General features: G+C 34.0%; 1 protein-coding gene across 5 annotated transcripts in view; it reads left to right on the top strand.

Annotated features, from left to right (window-relative positions):
* Positions 1–10,387, top strand: part of ABCD2 (ATP binding cassette subfamily D member 2) — a gene marked incomplete at both ends in the record, with an annotated part of 76,189 nt that extends 65,802 nt beyond the window's left edge. For 4 of the 5 annotated variants that reach the window (XM_082850888.1, XM_082850885.1, XM_082850886.1 and 1 more), the window contains 2 exons: positions 489–614; positions 10,168–10,387. In XM_082850888.1, coding sequence (XP_082707014.1) covers positions 489–614; positions 10,168–10,387 — 346 coding nt within the window. The remainder of the gene's footprint in view (positions 1–488; positions 615–10,167) is intronic. The other variant, XM_082850887.1, reaches the window with a different exon arrangement.
* Between the last annotated feature and the right edge of the window lie 8,986 nt (positions 10,388–19,373).

Genomic DNA, 19,373 nt, shown 5'->3' with positions numbered 1-19,373 from the left:
TAAGAAGAGATGTAGAGAACAAATATATGGACACCAAGGGGGAAAAGGGGGATGGGATAAATTGGGAGATTGGAATTGACATATATCCATTATTGATAATAAAATAGATAACTAATGAGAACCTACTGTATAGCTCTAGAAACTGCTTATTGCTCTGTAGTGACCTAAATCGGAAGGAGAGCCAAAAAAGAGGGGATATATGTATACATATGGCTGATTCACTTTGCTGTACAGTAGAAACTAACACAACATTGTAAAGCAACTATACTCCAATAAAAATTAATTAAAAAAGTAAAATCTAAGAAAATATGAAATTCTAGTCTGAAGAGGGGTAATGACTTCTTTTTTGCTTTATTATTTATCACCATTAATATTGTCATTTTTCTCTTTTGCTCCTTTAAAATTGTTAACCTTGCAGCTCATATTGCCCAAAGAAAGATTTATAATTCAAAATGAAAATTTTTAATGTATTTGTGCTTATTTTTAAGACCAAAATATGCATTGCTGGATGAATGCACCAGCGCTGTCAGCATTGATGTTGAAGGAAAGATATTTCAGGCTGCGAAAGGGGCTGGAATTTCCTTACTTTCTATAACACACAGGCCTTCTCTTTGGTAAGTGTTTCCAATGGTCATTTAGGATAGATGATTTTTCTTTATATTTCTGAAAGAATAACTTTGCCAAAGTTTTTACTATAGAGCATAAGACATTTCAGTTATTTTCTGCCTGTATTTCTCTTAACGTTAAACTATGTCTAAAAGAGTAAAATCAATCTCAAGCTAAAGGATGAAGTTTATGTATTTGATAACATATGACAGAGATTAGTGATCTTTTCTGTATACTTCTGAGTAACTATGTTTAGGCTTTTAAGATTTCCAAAAATTTGACTGCCCAATGGGTGGGACCTTACCAAAATTAAATTGAAAACAATGTATTTCTATGTCAAGGGAAAAATTGAAATGTGAAAATACTGCTATTAAAATATGAGAGCTAAAATAAAAGTAATGGAAGAACAAAAGGTACACCAAACCTAACATTATAACAATAAATGTTTTGAAAATTATCATCACATTCCAATAATTCTGCAAGGAAGTAGAAAAATCCACTGATTTTTTAAAACTGAAACAGTCATTATTCCATAGCATACACTGGGAAAGAATATATTACATAATTTACATCATCTTTTTAGTTCTTTTTTAAATATCCAGGAAAAAGAAATACCACAACTTGATATCCCTCCAAATGATTAAGTTGGAGAAAGCACAGGAAAATAAAGCATGGTTGTTTTTGCTTTGTTTTAAGGAAAAATGAACAAAAATGTTTTATAAATAATATTTCATAAAACTAATGGGCCCTCCCATCAGGAAACTTGCACAAGCCTCTTAGATAGCCTCATCCACCAGAGGGCAGACAGCAGAAGCAAGAAGAACTATAATCCTGCAGCCTGTGAAACAAAAACCATGTTCACGGACAGATAGACAAGATGAAAAAGCAGAGGGCTATGTACCAGATGAAGGAACAAGATAAAACCCCAGAAAAACAACTAAATGAAGTGGAGATAGGCAACCTTACAGAAAAAGAATTCAGAATAATGATAGTGAAGATGATCCAGGACCTCAGAAAAAGAATGAAGGCAAAGATTGAGAAGATGCAAGAAATGTTTAACAAAGACCTAGAAGAATTAAAGAACAAACAAACAGAGATGAACAGTACAATAACTGAAATGAAAAATACACTAGAAGGAATCAATAGCAGAATAACTGAGGCAGAAGAACAGATAAGTGACCTGGAAGACAGAATGGTGGAATTCACTGCTGCAGAACAGAATAAAGAAAAAAGAATGAAAAGAAATGAAGACAGCCTAAGAGACCTCTGGGACAACATTAAATGCAAAAATATTCGCATTATAGGGGTCCCAGTAGGAGAAGAGAGAGTGAAAGGACCCAAGAAAATATTTGAAGAGATTATAGTTGAAAACTTCTATAACATGGGAAAGGAAATAGCCACCCAAGTCCAGGAAGTGCAGAGAGTCCCATACAGGATAAACCCAATGAGAAAGACTCCAAGACACATAGTAATCAAATTGGCAAAAATTAAAGACAAAGAAAAAGTATTGAAAGCAGCAAGGGAAAAATGACAAATAACATACATGGGAACTCCCATAAGGTTAACAGCTGATTTCTCAACAGAAACTCTACAAGCCAGAAGGGAGTGGCATGACATATTTAAAGTGATGAAAGGGAATAACCTACAACCAAGATTACTCTACCCAGCAAGGATCTCATTCAGATTCGATGGAGAAATCAAAAGCTTTACAGACAAGCAAAAGCTAAGAGAATTCAACACCACCAAACCAGCTCTAAAACAAATGCTAAAGGAACTACTCTAAGTGGGAAACACAAGAAAAGAAAAGGACCTACAAAAACAACCAAAAACAATTAAGAAAATGGTAATAGGAACTTATATATCAATAATTACCTTAAACATGAATGAATTAAATGTTCCAACCAAAAGACACAGGCTCGCTGAATGGATACAAAAACAAGACCCATATATATGCTGTCTACAAGAGACCCACTTCAGACTGAGGGACATGTACAGACTGAAAGTGAGGGGATGGAAAAAGATATTCCATGCAAATGGAAATCAAAAGAAAGCTGGACTAGCTATACTCATATCAGATAAAATAGACTTTAAAATAAAGAATGTTACAAGACACAAGGAAGGACACTACATAATTATCAAGGGATCAATCCAAGAAGAAGATATAACAATTATAAATATATATGCACCCAACATAGGAGCACCTCAATATATAAGGCAAATGCTAACAGCTCTAAAAGAGGAAATGGACAGTAACACAATAATAGTGAGGGACTTTAACACCTCACTTACACTAATGGATAGATTATCCAAAATGAAAATAAATAAGGAAACAGAAGCTTTATATGACACAATACACCAGATAGATTTAATTGATATTTATAGGACATTCCATCCAAAAACAGCAGATTACACTTTCTTCTCAAGTGCACATGGAACATTCTCCAGAATAGATCACATCTTGGGTCACAAATCAAGCCTCAGTAAATTTAAGAAAATTGAAATCATATCACGCATCTTTTCTGACCACAATTGTATGAGATTAGAAATCAATTACAGGGAAAAAAAAGTAAGAAACACAAACACATGGAGGCTAAACAATACGTTACTAAATAACCAAGAGATCACTGAAGAAATCAAAGAGGAAATCATAAAATACCTAGAGCGAAATGACAATAAAAACATGACGATCCAAAACCTATGGGATGCAGCAAAAGCAGTTCTAAGACGGAAGTTTATAGCAATACAATCCTACCTCAAGAAACAACAAACATCTCAAATAAACAACCTAACCTTACACCTAAAGCAACTAGAGAAAGAAGAACAAAAAAACCCCCAAAGTTAGTAGAAGGAAAGAAATCATAAAGATCAGAGCAGAAATCAATGAAATAGAAACAAAAGGCAGTAGCAAAAATCAATAAAACTAAAAACTAGTTCTTTGAGAAGATAAACAAAATTGATAAACCATTAGCCAGACTCATCAAGAAAAGGAGGGAGAGGACTCAAATCAATAAAATTAGAAATGAAAAAGGAGAAGTTACAACTGACACTGCAGAAATACAAAGCATCCCAAGAGACTACTACAAGCAACTCTATGCCAATAAAATGGGCAACCTTGAAGAAATGGACAAATCCTTAGAAAGGTATAACCTTCCAAGACTGAACAAGGAAGAAATAGAAAATATGAACAGACCGATCACAAGCACTGAAATTAAGACTGTGGTTAAAAATCTTCCAAAAAACAAAAGCCCAGTACCAGATGGTGTCACAGGTGAATTCTATCAAACATTTAGAGAAGAGCTAACACCCATCCTTCTCAAACTCTTCCAAAAAATTGCAGAGGAAGGAACACTCCCAAACTCATTCTATGAGGCCACCATCACCCTGATACTAAAACCAGATAAAGATACTACAAAAAAAGAAAATTACAGACCAATATCACTGATGAATGTAGATGCAAAAATCCTCAACAAAATACTAGCAAACAGAATCCAACAGCACATTAAAAGTATCATACACCATGAGCAGGGATGCAAGGATTCTTCAATATACACAAATCAATCAATGTGATACACTATATTAACAAATTGAAGAAGAAAAACAATATAATTATCTCAATAGATGCAGAAAAAGCTTTTGACAAAATTCAACACCCATTTATTATAAAAACTCTCCAGAAAGTGGGCCTAGAGGGAACCTACCTCAACATAATAAAGGCCATATATGACAAACCCACAGCAAACATCATTCTCAATGGTGAAAAATTGAAAACATTTCCTCTAAGATCAGGAACAAGACAAGAATGTCCACTCTCACCAGTACTTTTCAAAATAGTTTTGGAAGTCCTAGCCACAGCAATCAGAGAAGAAAAAGAAATAAAAGGAATACAAATTGGAAAAGAAGAAGTAAAACTGTCACTGTTTGCAGATGACATGATACTATATATAGAGAATCCTAAAGATGCCACCAGAAAATTACTAGAGCTAATCAATGAATTTGGTAAAGTAGCAGGATACAAAATTAATGCCCAGAAATCACTTGCATTCCTATACACTAATGATGAAAAATCTGAAAGAGAAATTAAGGAAACACTCCCATTTACCATTGTAACAAAAAGAATAAAAGACCTAAGAATAAACCTACCTAGGGAGACAAAAGACCTGTATGCAGAAAACTATAAGACACTGAGTAAAGAAATTAAAGATGATACAAACAGATGGAGAGATATACCATGTTCTTGGAGTGGAAGAATCAATATTGTGAAAATGACTCTACTACCCATAGCAATCTACAGATTCAATGCAATCCCTATCAAATTAACAATGGCATTTTTAACAGAACTAGAACAAAAAAACCTTAAAATTTGTATGGAGACACAAAAGACCTGGAATAGCCAAAACGGTCTTGAGGGTCAAAAACAGAGCTGTAGGAATCAGACTCACTGACTTCAGGTTATACCTCAAAGCTACAATAATCAAGACAATATGGTACTGGCAGAAAAACAGAAATATAGATCAATAGAACAGGATAAAAAGCCCAGAAATAAACCCACCCACCTATGGTCAACTAATCTATGGCAAAGGAGGCAAGGATATACAATGGAGAAAAGACTGTCTCTTTAATAAGTGGTGCTGGGAAAACTGGACAGCTACATGTAAAAGAATGAAATTAGAACACTCCCTAACACCATACACAAAAATAAACTCAAAATGGATTAGAGACCTAAATGTAAGACCGGACACTGTAAAACTCTTAGAGGAAAACATAGGAAGAACACTGTTTGACATAAATCACAGCAAGTTCTTTTTTGATCCACCTCTTAGAGTAATGGAAATAAAAAGAAAAATTAACAAATGGGAACCTAATGAAACTTAAAAGTTTTTGTAAACCAAAGGACACTACAAACAAGACAAAAAGACAACCCTGAAAATGGGAGAAAAAATTTGCAAACGAATCAATGGACAAAGGATTAATCTCCAAATATATAAACAGCTCATGCAGCTCAATATTAAAAAAAACAAACAACCCAATCCAAAAATGGGCAGGAGAAAAAAAAACCTAATGGTATTTTTCCTTTTTAAAAAATTATGATACCATTTTTATCATTCCCCTACTTTTTTATTGATTCATCATCATAATAATAGTTGCTAATGCCGATTCAGCGCCTATTCTATTCCAGGCTCATTTTATTTAAGCCTAATAACAACACTATAGAGTACAGGTAGTCTAATTATTCCCATTATACAGATGAAGAAACTGAGAGCTAGAAAAATGAGAAAAGTAATTTACTGTGATCATACTCCCTATACTCTACTATATTGCTCTACGTATTTAAGGAACTCAAAATGTATCTCATGCATAAATCATAAAAACACTTTTTCATTCACACTGAGTTCTATCTCTACATTCGCATTTCTATTTCATAAATCAAAATCTTTTCCTTTGACAAGTTAGTAACGATATAATGGACTCTATATGCTTTGGCCTCCTATTTCCCAAGGGACAGGAAGGATTCTTCCTCTCTCTCTGACTGGAGCATTCTTTGGCATGTGGCTGATCACATTTATGCCAAATCTGTCATTATATACACGACTTCAAACCTAGACTAAGTAGCAAGCTTTATTTGAGTTAAAGCCTTTGGGTCTTTGAAGCCTTTCCAGACCCTCTACCTTATAGAAATGTTTACTTTAAAATTGTGAGTAAGCTGAGCATTCCATGCAGATCAGGCTTTAATTGTTCAACCTTCTTTGACTGAATTCTACTTCTATAGAGAAGATAATAATCTATTTCACACTTTATTTAAACATTCATATTTTTCATATTTTTCTTTCCTCAGATAGTTTACCTGAAAATAGAGGATTTCATGAAGTGACCCTTTCTACAGAATTTTGTAGTTTGTCTCTCTGTTGTTAAAGAATTAATTAGCATCTGGAGTGATAGGACCCTGATTTGCCAGTCTCCCCAGAGGCAGTCTGGATCTAGTCCAGGATGAGGTAGAGTCCATGTCAATGAGTGTGATTGCTCTGATTTCCCCTTGGATAAAACCAACAGGAACTGGTTTAAGACAGTCATGACATATGCCTGTGGAACCAGGCCAGATGAACTCTTGAGTCCTTTCTGGCTCTTAGTCTTGGTGTTTTTCTGACGTTTATCAATGGGTTTATTATGCCTTCCTGTCATTTAGTTCCTATTCAAGTAGCCTAAAGAGGCATTGGAAGCATATTCAGCCATTTTTTTCTTAATTTAAGAACAAACAAGTTTTTGTTGTTGTTGTTGGTATTGTTGTTTTTAAGACTTTTTTTTAGTTTTAGGTTCACAAAAAAATTGAAAGGAACAGAAATATGCCTTATACTCTCTGCCCAAACATGCATAGCCTCCCCCATTATCAACATCCCCCACCAGAGTGGTATAATTGTTACAATTGATGAACCTATACTGACACATCATTATCATCCAAAGTCCATAATTTACATTAGGGTTCACTTAGTGTTGTGCAGTCTGTGGGTTTGGACAAATTTATAATTACATGTATCTATCATTATAGTATTATATAGAATATTTTCACTGCTCTAAAAATCCTCTGTGCTCTGCTTATTTATCCCTCCCTCCGCAACACCTAGAAACCACTCATCTTTAATGTTTCCACAATTTTTCCTTTTCCAGAATGTCATATACCTGGAACCATACAGTATGTGGCCATTTCAAATTGGTTTCTTTAACTTGGTGATGATAATCATTTAATTTTCCTCCATGTCTTTTCATGGCTTGCTAGCTCATTTCTTTTTAGTGCTGAATGATATTCCACTGTTTTGATGTCACAGTTTGTTTATCCATTCACCTACTGAAGGACATTTGGTTGCCTCCAAGTTTTAGCAATTATGAATAAAGCTGTTATAAACATTCATATGCAGGTTTTTGTGTGGACATGAGTTCTCTCAAGTCCTTTGGGTAAATATCAAGGCGTTCAGTTACTGGATCATACTGTTAAGAGTATGTTTAGTTTTGTAAGAAACTGCAAAACTCTCTTCCAAAGTAGCTCTACCATTTTTCATTACCACCAGCAATGAAAGAGAGTTCCTATGGGTCCACATCTTTACATTTGGTGTTGTCAGTATTCTGGATTTTGTCCATTCAAATAGGTAGGTAGTGGACAATATTTTAAACAAATAATAAAATCAATTTTATACTTTCTAACAAGAAAAACATGTTTTTAATTGCAGCTACCCATAGTATATTTCCCCGTAAACTGAAAAGCGCATTAGTTCTGCTTTATGAACTAGTTTAGTCATTTTACGTTGTAAAAACCTATTATTTCTGATTATCCTTTCTTCCTACGTGAAATTCTTATTTTACCTGAAAAGATTTCAGAAAAGGAAAAATATATATTATATTTTCCTCCATAACAACAAATGGGTAATTGTTGATTGTAAAGATGAAAATCAATACCAGTATCAGAAGAGGTCAAAAATTATAGAAGTTTATTAAATTATCTGATTCTTGAATAGAATTACAGTTTTATAATTATCACTATCCAGTGGTTTACCTTATTTGTGTAGAATGTCTGCAGATTATTTCCAATGAGGCTCTGTTAAAATAGTAGTTTCTTTTAAATTCCTCTGACTAAGATAAACTCTGAAATATTATTTTAGCCCATGATATAGAACACACCTTTGAATATCAGGTCATGAAACACCTATACAGTTTCTTCCCCCATGTAAAAACCAAATAATGTTGTAGGACCAGAGTGATGAGCCAAACCTCCAATATAAATTGAAGATGGAAGTTGCTCAAGATCTGAACTACTGTGTTTTAAAATTGCTCCTGGTTGTAGATCAAAGGTTAGGAAAGCCCAAGAGAAGTTGAGAATGTAATAAACAAAATGATTTTTTTACTATTATTTCTCTTATATCACCATCCTTCTTTTGTTTTTCCATTACTTTTGTTTTAGCTCTCATATTTTAATAGCACTTTTGTCACATTTAAATTTTTTCCCTTGATTTAGGAATACATTGTTTTCAATTTAATTTTTGTCAGGTCCCACCCATTGTGAGGTCAAATTTTTGGAAAACTTAAAACCCTAAAGATAATTACTCAAAAGCATATGGAAAAGATTAATCTCTGTCATATGTTATCAAACATATGAACTTCAGCCTTCAGCTTGAGAGTGATATTTACTCTTTTAGACATAGTTTAACTTAGTTTAGCTTCCCCATCTTACAGCATGTTGAAACCACCCAGACAAAATGGGATGAAACCCAAATTTCTATCAATTGGTGAATGGATAAAATGTGTATACAATGGAATATTATTCAGCCATAAAAATGAATGAAGTACTAAGACTACAACTAGATGAACTTTGAAATCATTTTGTTGGGTAGAAGAAGTCAGTCACAAAAAGCCACATTTTGTATGAGTCCATATATATGAAATGTCCAGAACAGAAAAATCCATAGAGACATAAAGGAGATTGGTGGTTGGCAGGGGATGAGCAGAAGGAGAAATTGGGAGGGACTGCTAATGTGTATGAGCTTTCTTTCTGGGGTGAAGAAACTATTCTGGAATTGGATAGTGCTGATGGTTGCATGAGCTTGTAAACATACCAAAAATCATTGAATTTTACATTTTAAAAGGATGAATTTATGGTATATGAATCATATCTCAGTTTAAAAATGGAGGTAAAAGCTATTTGATATACTCCCACTGATCATAGTAAATAATGACTGATGAGAGCTTAAAAGAGGGCAAGAAGTGAGAAAAACTGTAAGAGAAAAAACTGAGGACACATAAGAACATGTGCCTCTTCAGCATAGTGACAAAATGCAGTGGCTCAGCCATGCAAGGACAGCTCTGCCAGATTACCCTTTTTACACACACCCCACAATTCCCAGAGATTGGTGACCTTAGCCTTCATTTAGGAGAAGGTGAACTGCCTTCTGTCTCATCAATAAAGTCATCTCTATACCTCTCTGAAGTTCCTAATTATGAACTTGAGCCATGAGAAAAGAGATTAAATTATATGAAAGCATGGAAGTATTGATAGCTGAAGATTTCTATCAGTTCATTCTTTTTAATGTTTTAAAACTTTAATTTTTGAGAAATTTTTATTTATGTTGACTAACTCATTCCCAAAGGATAGTGTACTAATGAATTGGTATTGTATTTCCTTTATTTTTCTTAGTTATTTTTTTAATAGCCTTTTAAATTTTTACTTTCTTCCCTCTGCTTCCTTTCCTTATTCCCATTCTAAGTGTGCTTTGATATTTATTCATACTGGGTTATGAATATAAATAAATGCAACAGTATGTCTTCCTTTGCAATTCATGTATATTCACAATATAAAATAAATTTAATACAAGCAATAGAACTTCCTAGAGGCTAGACTAATGACTTTTGGAGTAAAAAAATTCACAATATTTTACCTCTTGAGGGATTCTTGAAAATCAAATGTAAAATAGGCACCTTACTTAAAATTTGCCTTTGGATATCAATTAGAATGATAAATCTATAACTAAAATGGCTTTTTGTAATTATTGCTAATAATATTATTTCATTTTGATTATGCAGGAAATACCACACTCATTTATTACAGTTTGATGGTGAAGGAGGTTGGCGCTTTGAACAATTGGACACTGCTATTCGTTTAACACTAAGTGAAGAAAAACAAAAGCTAGAATCTCAGCTAGCTGGAATTCCCAAAATGCAGCAGAGACTCAATGAACTATGTAAAATTTTGGGAGAAGACTCGGTGCTGAAAACAATAAAAAATGAAGATGAGACCTCCTAATTTATTTTGACATGTTTTAAAAGTTAATTTTTAGTTAAAGGCTCAGAGACATTTATAGGGCATGCATTGTGTTAAGCTAAGCACAGAGGAAAAAAAGACAGCAAGAAATGTTTTATAAGATTTTAGCATCAAGGAAATATAAGATCTGACTTTTCAGAAGAAAATAAACGAATGCATTATGTAAGATTCGTCATTATGGCTTATACTAATTCCTAGTGAAAGCCTAATTCACATGTAAAACAGGATTTTCTAGGTAACTTCATAATGGATACTAGATTTGCTAATGTGTATGTGTTGTGTCTGAAATTCTTAACAAACATGGGACATATCTTGAGAATGGACAACTTAAGAGCAGTGTTTGGGTTGAAACAAGGTGATAAAGTTAGAAGTTTGAGTAACATTTCTATCCATTTATGGTTTTTAGATTTAACAGCTAGAATTCATGTTCCTTTATTGCTAGTGGTCAACTAAACCTGTGTACAAAACCTCTAACAGTTTGATAAATAATTTCAATACGAAAGAAATTCTTTTAATGGCAGTGGTTGAAAGAAAGAAGCATGGCTATACTTCTTTTATATGTATAAAATATCCTATTTTTAATTTTAGATTTTGAGCATCTCATGGGCACATAAATTCATTTTAATGAGAATCTTACATATTTGTTAATAAACTTTCATTTTGAAAAGAGAATTGCCAATACAGAAAAGGAGTATCCAAACAATGTTTGTCTCAGCCTGTTACTTTACTTGGAAGGATTATATATTGCAAATTCTGTCCAGAAATACTTAGCTTGTTTTTGTCCCCAAAGGAGGAGTCCACCACATTTTGAAAATAGCAGTGCTATAATAGAATAGAGGGATTTTCAAAATCATAGTAGTAATAACATACATTGGAATAGTACTTTATAATTTACAATCCTCACTTACATCAATTAATTTTAATACTGTGGCAAACTTTTGAGGCAAATAGTATTTTTCCTAGTTTGCTTTTGAGAAAATTGACACTCAGATTTGCTCTAATCATGTAGTTTATTTAGGGGCAGATCCAGGGGTCAAATGAATTTCCCCTGTTTCCCTGGTTCAGTGCTATTTTCAGTATTATCCTTGAAATTCAACTGGGCTATAATAGCAATAAAAGTTAGATGAGATGTTGAAAAGAGAATAAATTTAGTAATGTTAGTGTTATTGTTATTTGATTATTGTTTACAAGGTATGGAAATTTAAGTACAAAATGGAAAGATTATTGATCTGTGGTTTAAAATAGGTCAGGAGGGCTTCCCTGGTGGCGCAGTGGTTGGGAGTCCGCCTGCCGATGCAGGGGACACGGGTTCGTGCCCCGGTCCGGGAGGATCCCACATGCCACAGAGCGGCTGGGCCCGTGAGCCATGGCCGCTGGGCCTGCGCGTCCGGAGCCTGTGCTCCAAAACGGGAGAGGCCACAACAGTGAGAGGCCCGTGTACCGCAAAAAAATAATAATAAAATAGGGCAGGAAAGTTAGCAAATCTTTCAGCACCTATGCACTCATACGCAATATTAATGTACCCCTACAGTCAGCATTCAGAAGGGGAATTGTGTTATAAATCAATTTAATATTTATTGAACATAATGAGAAAGAATCTGTATGGAATAGTCATATGAAATAAATCTTATATATTCGATTGCCTTGGAGTTGGAAGTATGAGAGCCAGGACTACCATTTTAATCTCCTACTGCATATGCCACCATGTTTATAGGCCAGAGAAAATGGAAATGCTGTTATTAGTGGTTTAGGATTTTATTTGCATATTTAGACACAGCCATAATAGATGCTAAGTCAGTGATTCTCAGACTTTTTCAGCTGGTAGAGTACCTGTATGTCATTCATGATGCTTGTAATAGAACATGTAATAGAATCATGACATTTTCATATTTTCAATTCTTCCATGCTAAGACATTTTTATTATCAATAAATGTAACCACCTTATGTGAAGGAATGTAATGTAAAATCAAAACCAGTACATCTAAGTTTTTCTGTTAGTATCATTAGCTGTTCATTTATTCATTTGTCAGTTACTACTACTTCCTATTAGAAAAGTGAGGCAGACATCAAAGGTTTAAAAAAAAAGCATGGAACGAAAAATTAAACTTGATAAAAATTATTCATTAATCTAAGTTCTATATTAGCAGTTATTCAGTTTATACGGCTGTAGGGAAAATTCTGGGGCAAATAGCTTAAGTTAATTTTTAAAGATATAAGAAGAAAATGAAAAGTCCTCATTTGAAACATGTACATAATTTTTATGCCTTAATTTTCTTAATTTGAAAAATAAAGCTTTTAGGAACCAATACATTGTGTTTTGAAACTTTGAAAAGAATGCCAAAACAAATATTAGATTTTTAATTAGCCCTTATTTAATATACCCTACCAACTGACTGAAGTAAAGAACTCATTATTTATAATGTACAGGATTCAAGGATGTTTAAAATTCTTTATTAAAAGCTATACACACTGCAGTTTAAATGTTAAAGTTCTAAGAGAAACATGTTTCTTTTTTTTTGTTTTTTTTTTTTTTTTGCGGTACGGGGGCCTCTCACTATTGAGGCCTCTCCAATTGCGGAGCACAGGCTCCGGACGCGCAGGCTCAGCGGCCATGGCTCACGGGCCCAGCCGCTCCGCGGCATGTGGGATCTTCCCAGACCAGGGCACGAACCCATGTCCCCTGCATCGGCAAGCAGACTCAACCACTGCGCCACCAGGGAAGCCCGAGAGAAACGTGTTTTGCATGCGCTTTTTTGTGCCTGGTTTTTTTTCTGAATTTTCTTCCATGACCAATATCCTCTAACTTGCAGGGGAAAAAAATCTTTAATTTGAACTTGTATTTATGTTTCATTTAACTGTTTACAAAATGGTCCAATGAGTATACCATATTTTACTATTCTTATATTTTGTGAAAAATGTGACAAGAGTGAGAAATGAAGTAGCCATCTTTGAATATAGATGAGGAAAGGAAAAAGAGAGAATATTTCAATTTTCAAACAAGTTTTACCATGTTATCTATTTTCCCCAATTATTTTGACTTCCGTTTGTTTTGTTTTGGTCAAAAAGAGCTGTAAGTTTATAGAGCTTGATTTTTAAATGTGCTTTTTTTGGTTAACTTATAAACTTGGAAAATAAGTTGCATTCTATGAAAATGTTGTGTTACATTTCTACAGCATGTAATGTTATGCCAAGCATGAGTCTAAAATAGTGTGCATTCTCGTCGACAAGATAATGTGTAAAAATCTTTCTCCATTAATCTCAAGGAGAATGATATATCTTGAAATTCAACCCGAGTTTACATTTGTTTCCAATGGGAATGGTTTTCCCTTGATAGTAATTTAGTTTTTGTGTCAAATTTTGTTCTTCCAGTAAAGGTATAAATGAACATGATAGTTTTTTTTGAGACTTTGCTTCCAAATATAATTTCATATTTGGCAGTAGTTTTAGCTTATTAAAACCTGTTTGGAATAGTTTTTTGATTCCATAAGCCTAGAAAAATTTGTTACACATTGGAACACCGATCCAGAGAATGTTACACACTTCTGAGATATGCATAAAATGGTAATGGTTATTAAACCATCGATTAAAAGAGATGTCTTTGATATAACTACTTTATGGGCAAAATTATTTTCATTTAGAAGTGTAAAGTAGTTTCACATAACCCAGAGTATTTACAGGTCTGATGATTTACATTTAGGTATGATTAAGAGTTGTAATGTTTGCCACATGAGCACTTTCAGGTGGATGTATAAAATATTTTTATTAAAAGCATCCCTTCTTCATTGCTGGTACCTTTCCTGATTACCAAGTACAAAACGGCTTTACAGTTTTTATTGTGAAATTTTCAAAACCAATTATCTATACTTATAAGCAGGGGTTGAGTAGTAGTTGTATTAATGAAAGCAAATGAGAAAAATGCCCTTAATGGTAAAAATCACTATGTGGCTAAGCTACAATGTGGTTATGGTGTGAATACATTATAATATAGTCTCCATCCAGTATGCAGTTATTTGAGCTCAGCATTACTTGTGAATTCCTAAATCATCATGAAAAAAACTTGATTAATCAAAGCAATTACAGATTATTCCAGTGATAGAAAATATCCTATTTCTATATTTTAAATGATTCTGTTGGGTGTCTACATACACCTCAGTTGCAAGTTGTATGATGCACAATTTTGTCAAGTACTGTGCACAGTAGTCACCAAATAGTTGTTTAAATATTTATTTTCTTTATTAATTCAACACATTTATTTATTAAGTACCAACTTATGCCAGACACTGTGCTATGTTCTAGAAATGAATAAAATATGGTCCCTCTCCCAAGAAGCATATGGTCCCCTGAAAATTAGGAAAATGAGTACCTTCATTCGGAGAAAAATTCAATAGCTGCTATTTATTATTTACCAAGTAGGCACAAAGCATTGCATATACATTGACTCATTAAATCTTCACAAAACTCTAATAAAAAAGGAAAGTGAGAACAGAGAAGTTAAGCAATTCATCCAACCTAATGCAGCTACTAAGCTATAGAGCTGAAATTTGAACCTAGAAATATTTGATTACAAAGCCTTTGCAACTCCCCATCACCTTCCTTTTAATTCGTTTAGGTCATTTTTCATTATTACAGTTTTTAACTCTAAAGTTGTAGTATATTTTTTAACTGTCTCAGGGTTTCTGGTTAACCAAAAAGAAGCTTTTTTTTTTCATCTAAAAAGGAAATTTGTCACACAAATTATATTTTTCCTTGTTTTTATTATAAACGATGGATATGGTCCTATGGGAGAAGGAGAACAGAAGGCAAATTTTCAGATATTTTGAGGAAGAAATTCCAAATCGGTTAACATTTATTAATTCAGTAAATATTTATTGACACATTCAAGGTACCAGTTACCATGCTAGGGATTCAGAAGTGAAGGAGACAAACCTTTTCTCAGCCCTCATGAAACATTTTAGTACCTCAATACTAAACAATTTTATTCCTGTTAGATATTGTGGTCCCATCTAAATGGTATATTTGTTTTATAGTGTCTTCTCAGTTCTTATATTTCCTGCCTAAGACCACTCTCTTGCAATATTTAAGCAATAAGCATTTTTTGGCAGCAGAATTCCCTTGATTATACACTTAAGGGCTTCATAAGCCTCATGCCCTCCAACTTGGTCTAAATTACAAGGTCCAATAAAACCAGTCTGTAGGACTATATCATCCTTCACCAGTAGGTGCTCCCATACATTTAGCATGTTGTCTTGAAACCTGAGAAATATGAGCTTCTCAAGTTCAGATCATGTAAAGTGAGCCAGTTTTGTACAATGAAAAGCATCTCTCTCGTGTTAACACAAAATGAAGATAACTATAGCAGAAAAGTTCTAAAAAGCAAAACACAAAGCAAAACAAAAACAACCAAAAAAAATCCCCAATAATTATAAAAGTAAATAGACAAGGGTTCCAGAGTTAAGCATATTTAAAACTATATGCTTTATCTCTGTACTTGTGTTCTAATGTAGGTGATATGGTGATTAAGTATTCACCTTATGTATTTTTATGTAATTTAATGCCTATAAAATAGATAAGGCATCAATGAGGCAATGAAATATTAAACACTGAATGATATTCTCTTGGCTCTATCATTTAATTACAGCTTGATCTGTATAAAAGAGGAGACAACTTTATATATCAAATATATTATTTAATTTTTACATATTGAATATATTAAACTTAATACTTAAAAAGTATTGGGTCTAGACATTATGCAGATGTATAAAGTTAGACAAGTTTACACTAGAAACGTGTCAGAACTCACAAAGGGTGAGGTAAAAGAAGTCCTATAATCAGATGACATTTTATTGGGAAACTAATGTAATGGGAACTTTTGCAACACAGATATTGATAATTCAAGAGTAATAAAAAATGGTTGAAACAATAATCAAAGTCCCCTTGTTTAGGACAGCTTGTTGCTCAATATGGGAAAAGTTTCCAAGATCCATGTAAGTGGGGTTTAGATAAATGAGGTTAATATAGATCCAAACAGATACATATATTTTCCTGCAACCTAACACACACACACACACACACACACACACACACACACACACACACACACCCCTTAGAAGTTTAATAGTTTAATACAAAAGCAGCATAACGATCTTGAGAACTAAAGTAACTGAATAATTTTTTTATTGTGATAAAAAACATAAACTTTACCATCTTAACCATTTTCAAGTGTATTTTTCAGTAGAGTTAACTACATTCACATTGTTGTGAAACAGATTTCTAGGATTTTTTTATCTTACAAATCTGAAACTTTATCAATAACTCCCCTTTCCCCCTCCTCCCAGCCCCTGGTAACCATCATTCTACTTTCATGAATTTGCCAATGTTAGATACATCATCTAAGTAGAATCATACAGAATTTGTCTTTTTTTAACTGGCTCATTTCATTTAGCATAACGTCCTCAAGTTTAATCCATATTGTGGCTTGTGAAAAGATTTCCTTCCTTTTGAAGGCTGAATAATATTCCATTGTATGTATTACCACCTTTTGTTTATGTTTTCATCCGTTGAAAGAATAGGTTGCTTATTCCTCTTGGATATTGTGTATAGTGCTGCTATGAACATGGGTGTGCAAATATTTCAAGACCCTGCTTTCAATTATTTCGGATATATACCCAGGAATGAAATTGTTGGTTCATATGGTAGTTCTGTTTTTAATTTTTGAGAAACTTCCATTCTATTTTCCATGGTGGCTATACCCATTTACATTCCCTCCAACAATACACAGGGATTCTCTTTCTCCACATCCTAACCAACACTTGTTGGTTATCAGTTGTCTATTTGATGATAGTCGTTCTAACAGATGTGAGGTTATGTGTTGTTGTGGTTTTGATTTGCATCTCTCTGATTATTAGTAATGTTGAGCATTTTTTCACATGCTTCTTGGTCATTTGTATATCCTCTTTGGAGAAATGTCTATTCAAGTCCTTTGCCTGAAGAATTTTTTAATTAAAACTTGTTTCATGATGTTTAGGACTGCAGTCTGTTTCTTTTGCTTCCAAAAGCTGTCTCCCCTTACCCCTCATCCATCCTTCTGCACCTCATTCCTTTGGCTGTACATGGCAAGTGTTCCCTTTTATTTCCTCCCTTATTCATTTTCTTTCTCAAATCAGGAATGTCTTTATTCCACCAACTTCATCTACCAAAACTCTATCTAGCTTTAAGGATGTCTTAAATTCTTTCCAGTTATACAAAACTTTCTTTTTTAATGCTTACAGAGCACTTTATTTAAAATCCTGTCATCACATTTATCACATGCTACCTTTTATTCAATTTTATTCATTTGTCACATAATCTAAAATAACCCCCAACAAGTTCCTCTCTATCACATCAGTTTTATTTATGAAACTTATTTCTCCATTTATCTTATTCATTAATTTCTTAGTTGTTTCTCTCTGTCTACTACCTTTGCCCTCCGTAGACTGTGAACTCTGTGGACCAGGAATTTGCTTGTATTATTTATGGCAATATTTATAGCACCTAGAACAATACATGGCAGTTGGAGGACATTTAAAAAGTATTTGTTCAATAGGTGCATAAATGGATGAGTAAACAAATGAATAAAAATAGTGCAAAAGAACAAAAATGAATGAATGAAAGAATATTAATGAGAATGAGTGAAATCACTGAGGAAGAGATATAAAAAGAAGTGCATTCTCTCCTTCATATCCTCATAAACTAAACCCATACTGCTAGGTAAAACTATAATGTGTATTTTTTTTCTTTTCTGCTGAAAAAACTTGAGCATATTGGGATTTCATATATTTGCTTCATCCACCTTCTTTCCTTTTCTCTAGAATAAGTTAAGAAGTAATACACTGGTCTCAGTCTTCCCAACAGGATGCTGATTATAAAAGTTCCCCATAATTTGCTGATTCAGTAGAAATTAGATATCACATTAACTGTCTAATTGGATCACCTAGCTGCATGTTTTCTTTCTTTCTGAGATCCCACAAGTGTATATCCTTCCTCTTTCTACTTCTCTGGGTAGGTGTCAACACCCCTCATGTCAGGTAGAATAGGCCCAGGAATTCGTAGATCCTATACCCTCATTATCAATCCCAATGACCATAAAGAGGTCTTTCTCCAAACTAGAGACATGAATAGACTTTTGCTTTCTTTAATGTTTACATAAAATTCATTAGCAACTGAACAACTTCACCCTAAGGACCACTAGACTCCTGATGGTAAGAACAAAAGGGTGAATTCTAAGGCTAAAGCAATTTAATTCCGACCCATAACAGAGTCTATTAGAATGCAGCACTTCTTCTCTCCTCACAACAAGCCTCGGGTGTGGCTATGTTGGGCAGTGATTTGTGAAATGCAGCAGGACCCTGTGGGGTCCTCCCAGGTATAAATTCTTTCTGTGTCCCCTGTTTCTTTTGTGTAGGAAATAAGCTTTGTTCAGCCTCCTTGACCTTCCCTGAGTTCCAGAGGGAAGATTCAAACAGCTGCTTATCAGAGAATGGAGGGAATGCAGAAACAAAGAGGAGCAGTCAAGAAACAGTAGTGCAGCCATGGGGCAGGGTCCTGGTTCCTCCTCAAGGAATATATATAACAGAATACCTTTGAATTCTTCTGAAGGAGAAAAGACCCCCAACCACGTGGAGGATGGTAACTTGAGACTGAGAACAAGGGTCCTGGAACACTGCCCTGGTTACCTCACCACCAAATAATCAGAAGAAAATCTGCACACAGTGGAAGATAACAATGACTCTGACCCCCCTCCTCAGGTGATTCTCCCTTTAAAAACTTTCATGGCTGAGCAGAATATTTGGAGCTGGTTTTTGGACATGAATCCACGTTCTCCCCAGGTTGCTGGTCTCCTGAAAAAAAGTAGTTTTTCCCTTTTCCCTTTCATCTCTTGAGTATTGGCTTTCAAGTGGCGAGCAGCTGAACCTGAGCAGTAACATTAGGA

The sequence above is a fragment of the Leucopleurus acutus genome (genome assembly GCF_964270905.1).
Source record: "Leucopleurus acutus genome assembly, chromosome: 11".
Classification (NCBI taxonomy): Eukaryota; Metazoa; Chordata; class Mammalia; order Artiodactyla; family Delphinidae; genus Leucopleurus; species Leucopleurus acutus.
This window is presented reverse-complemented; position numbering and strand designations above follow the sequence as displayed.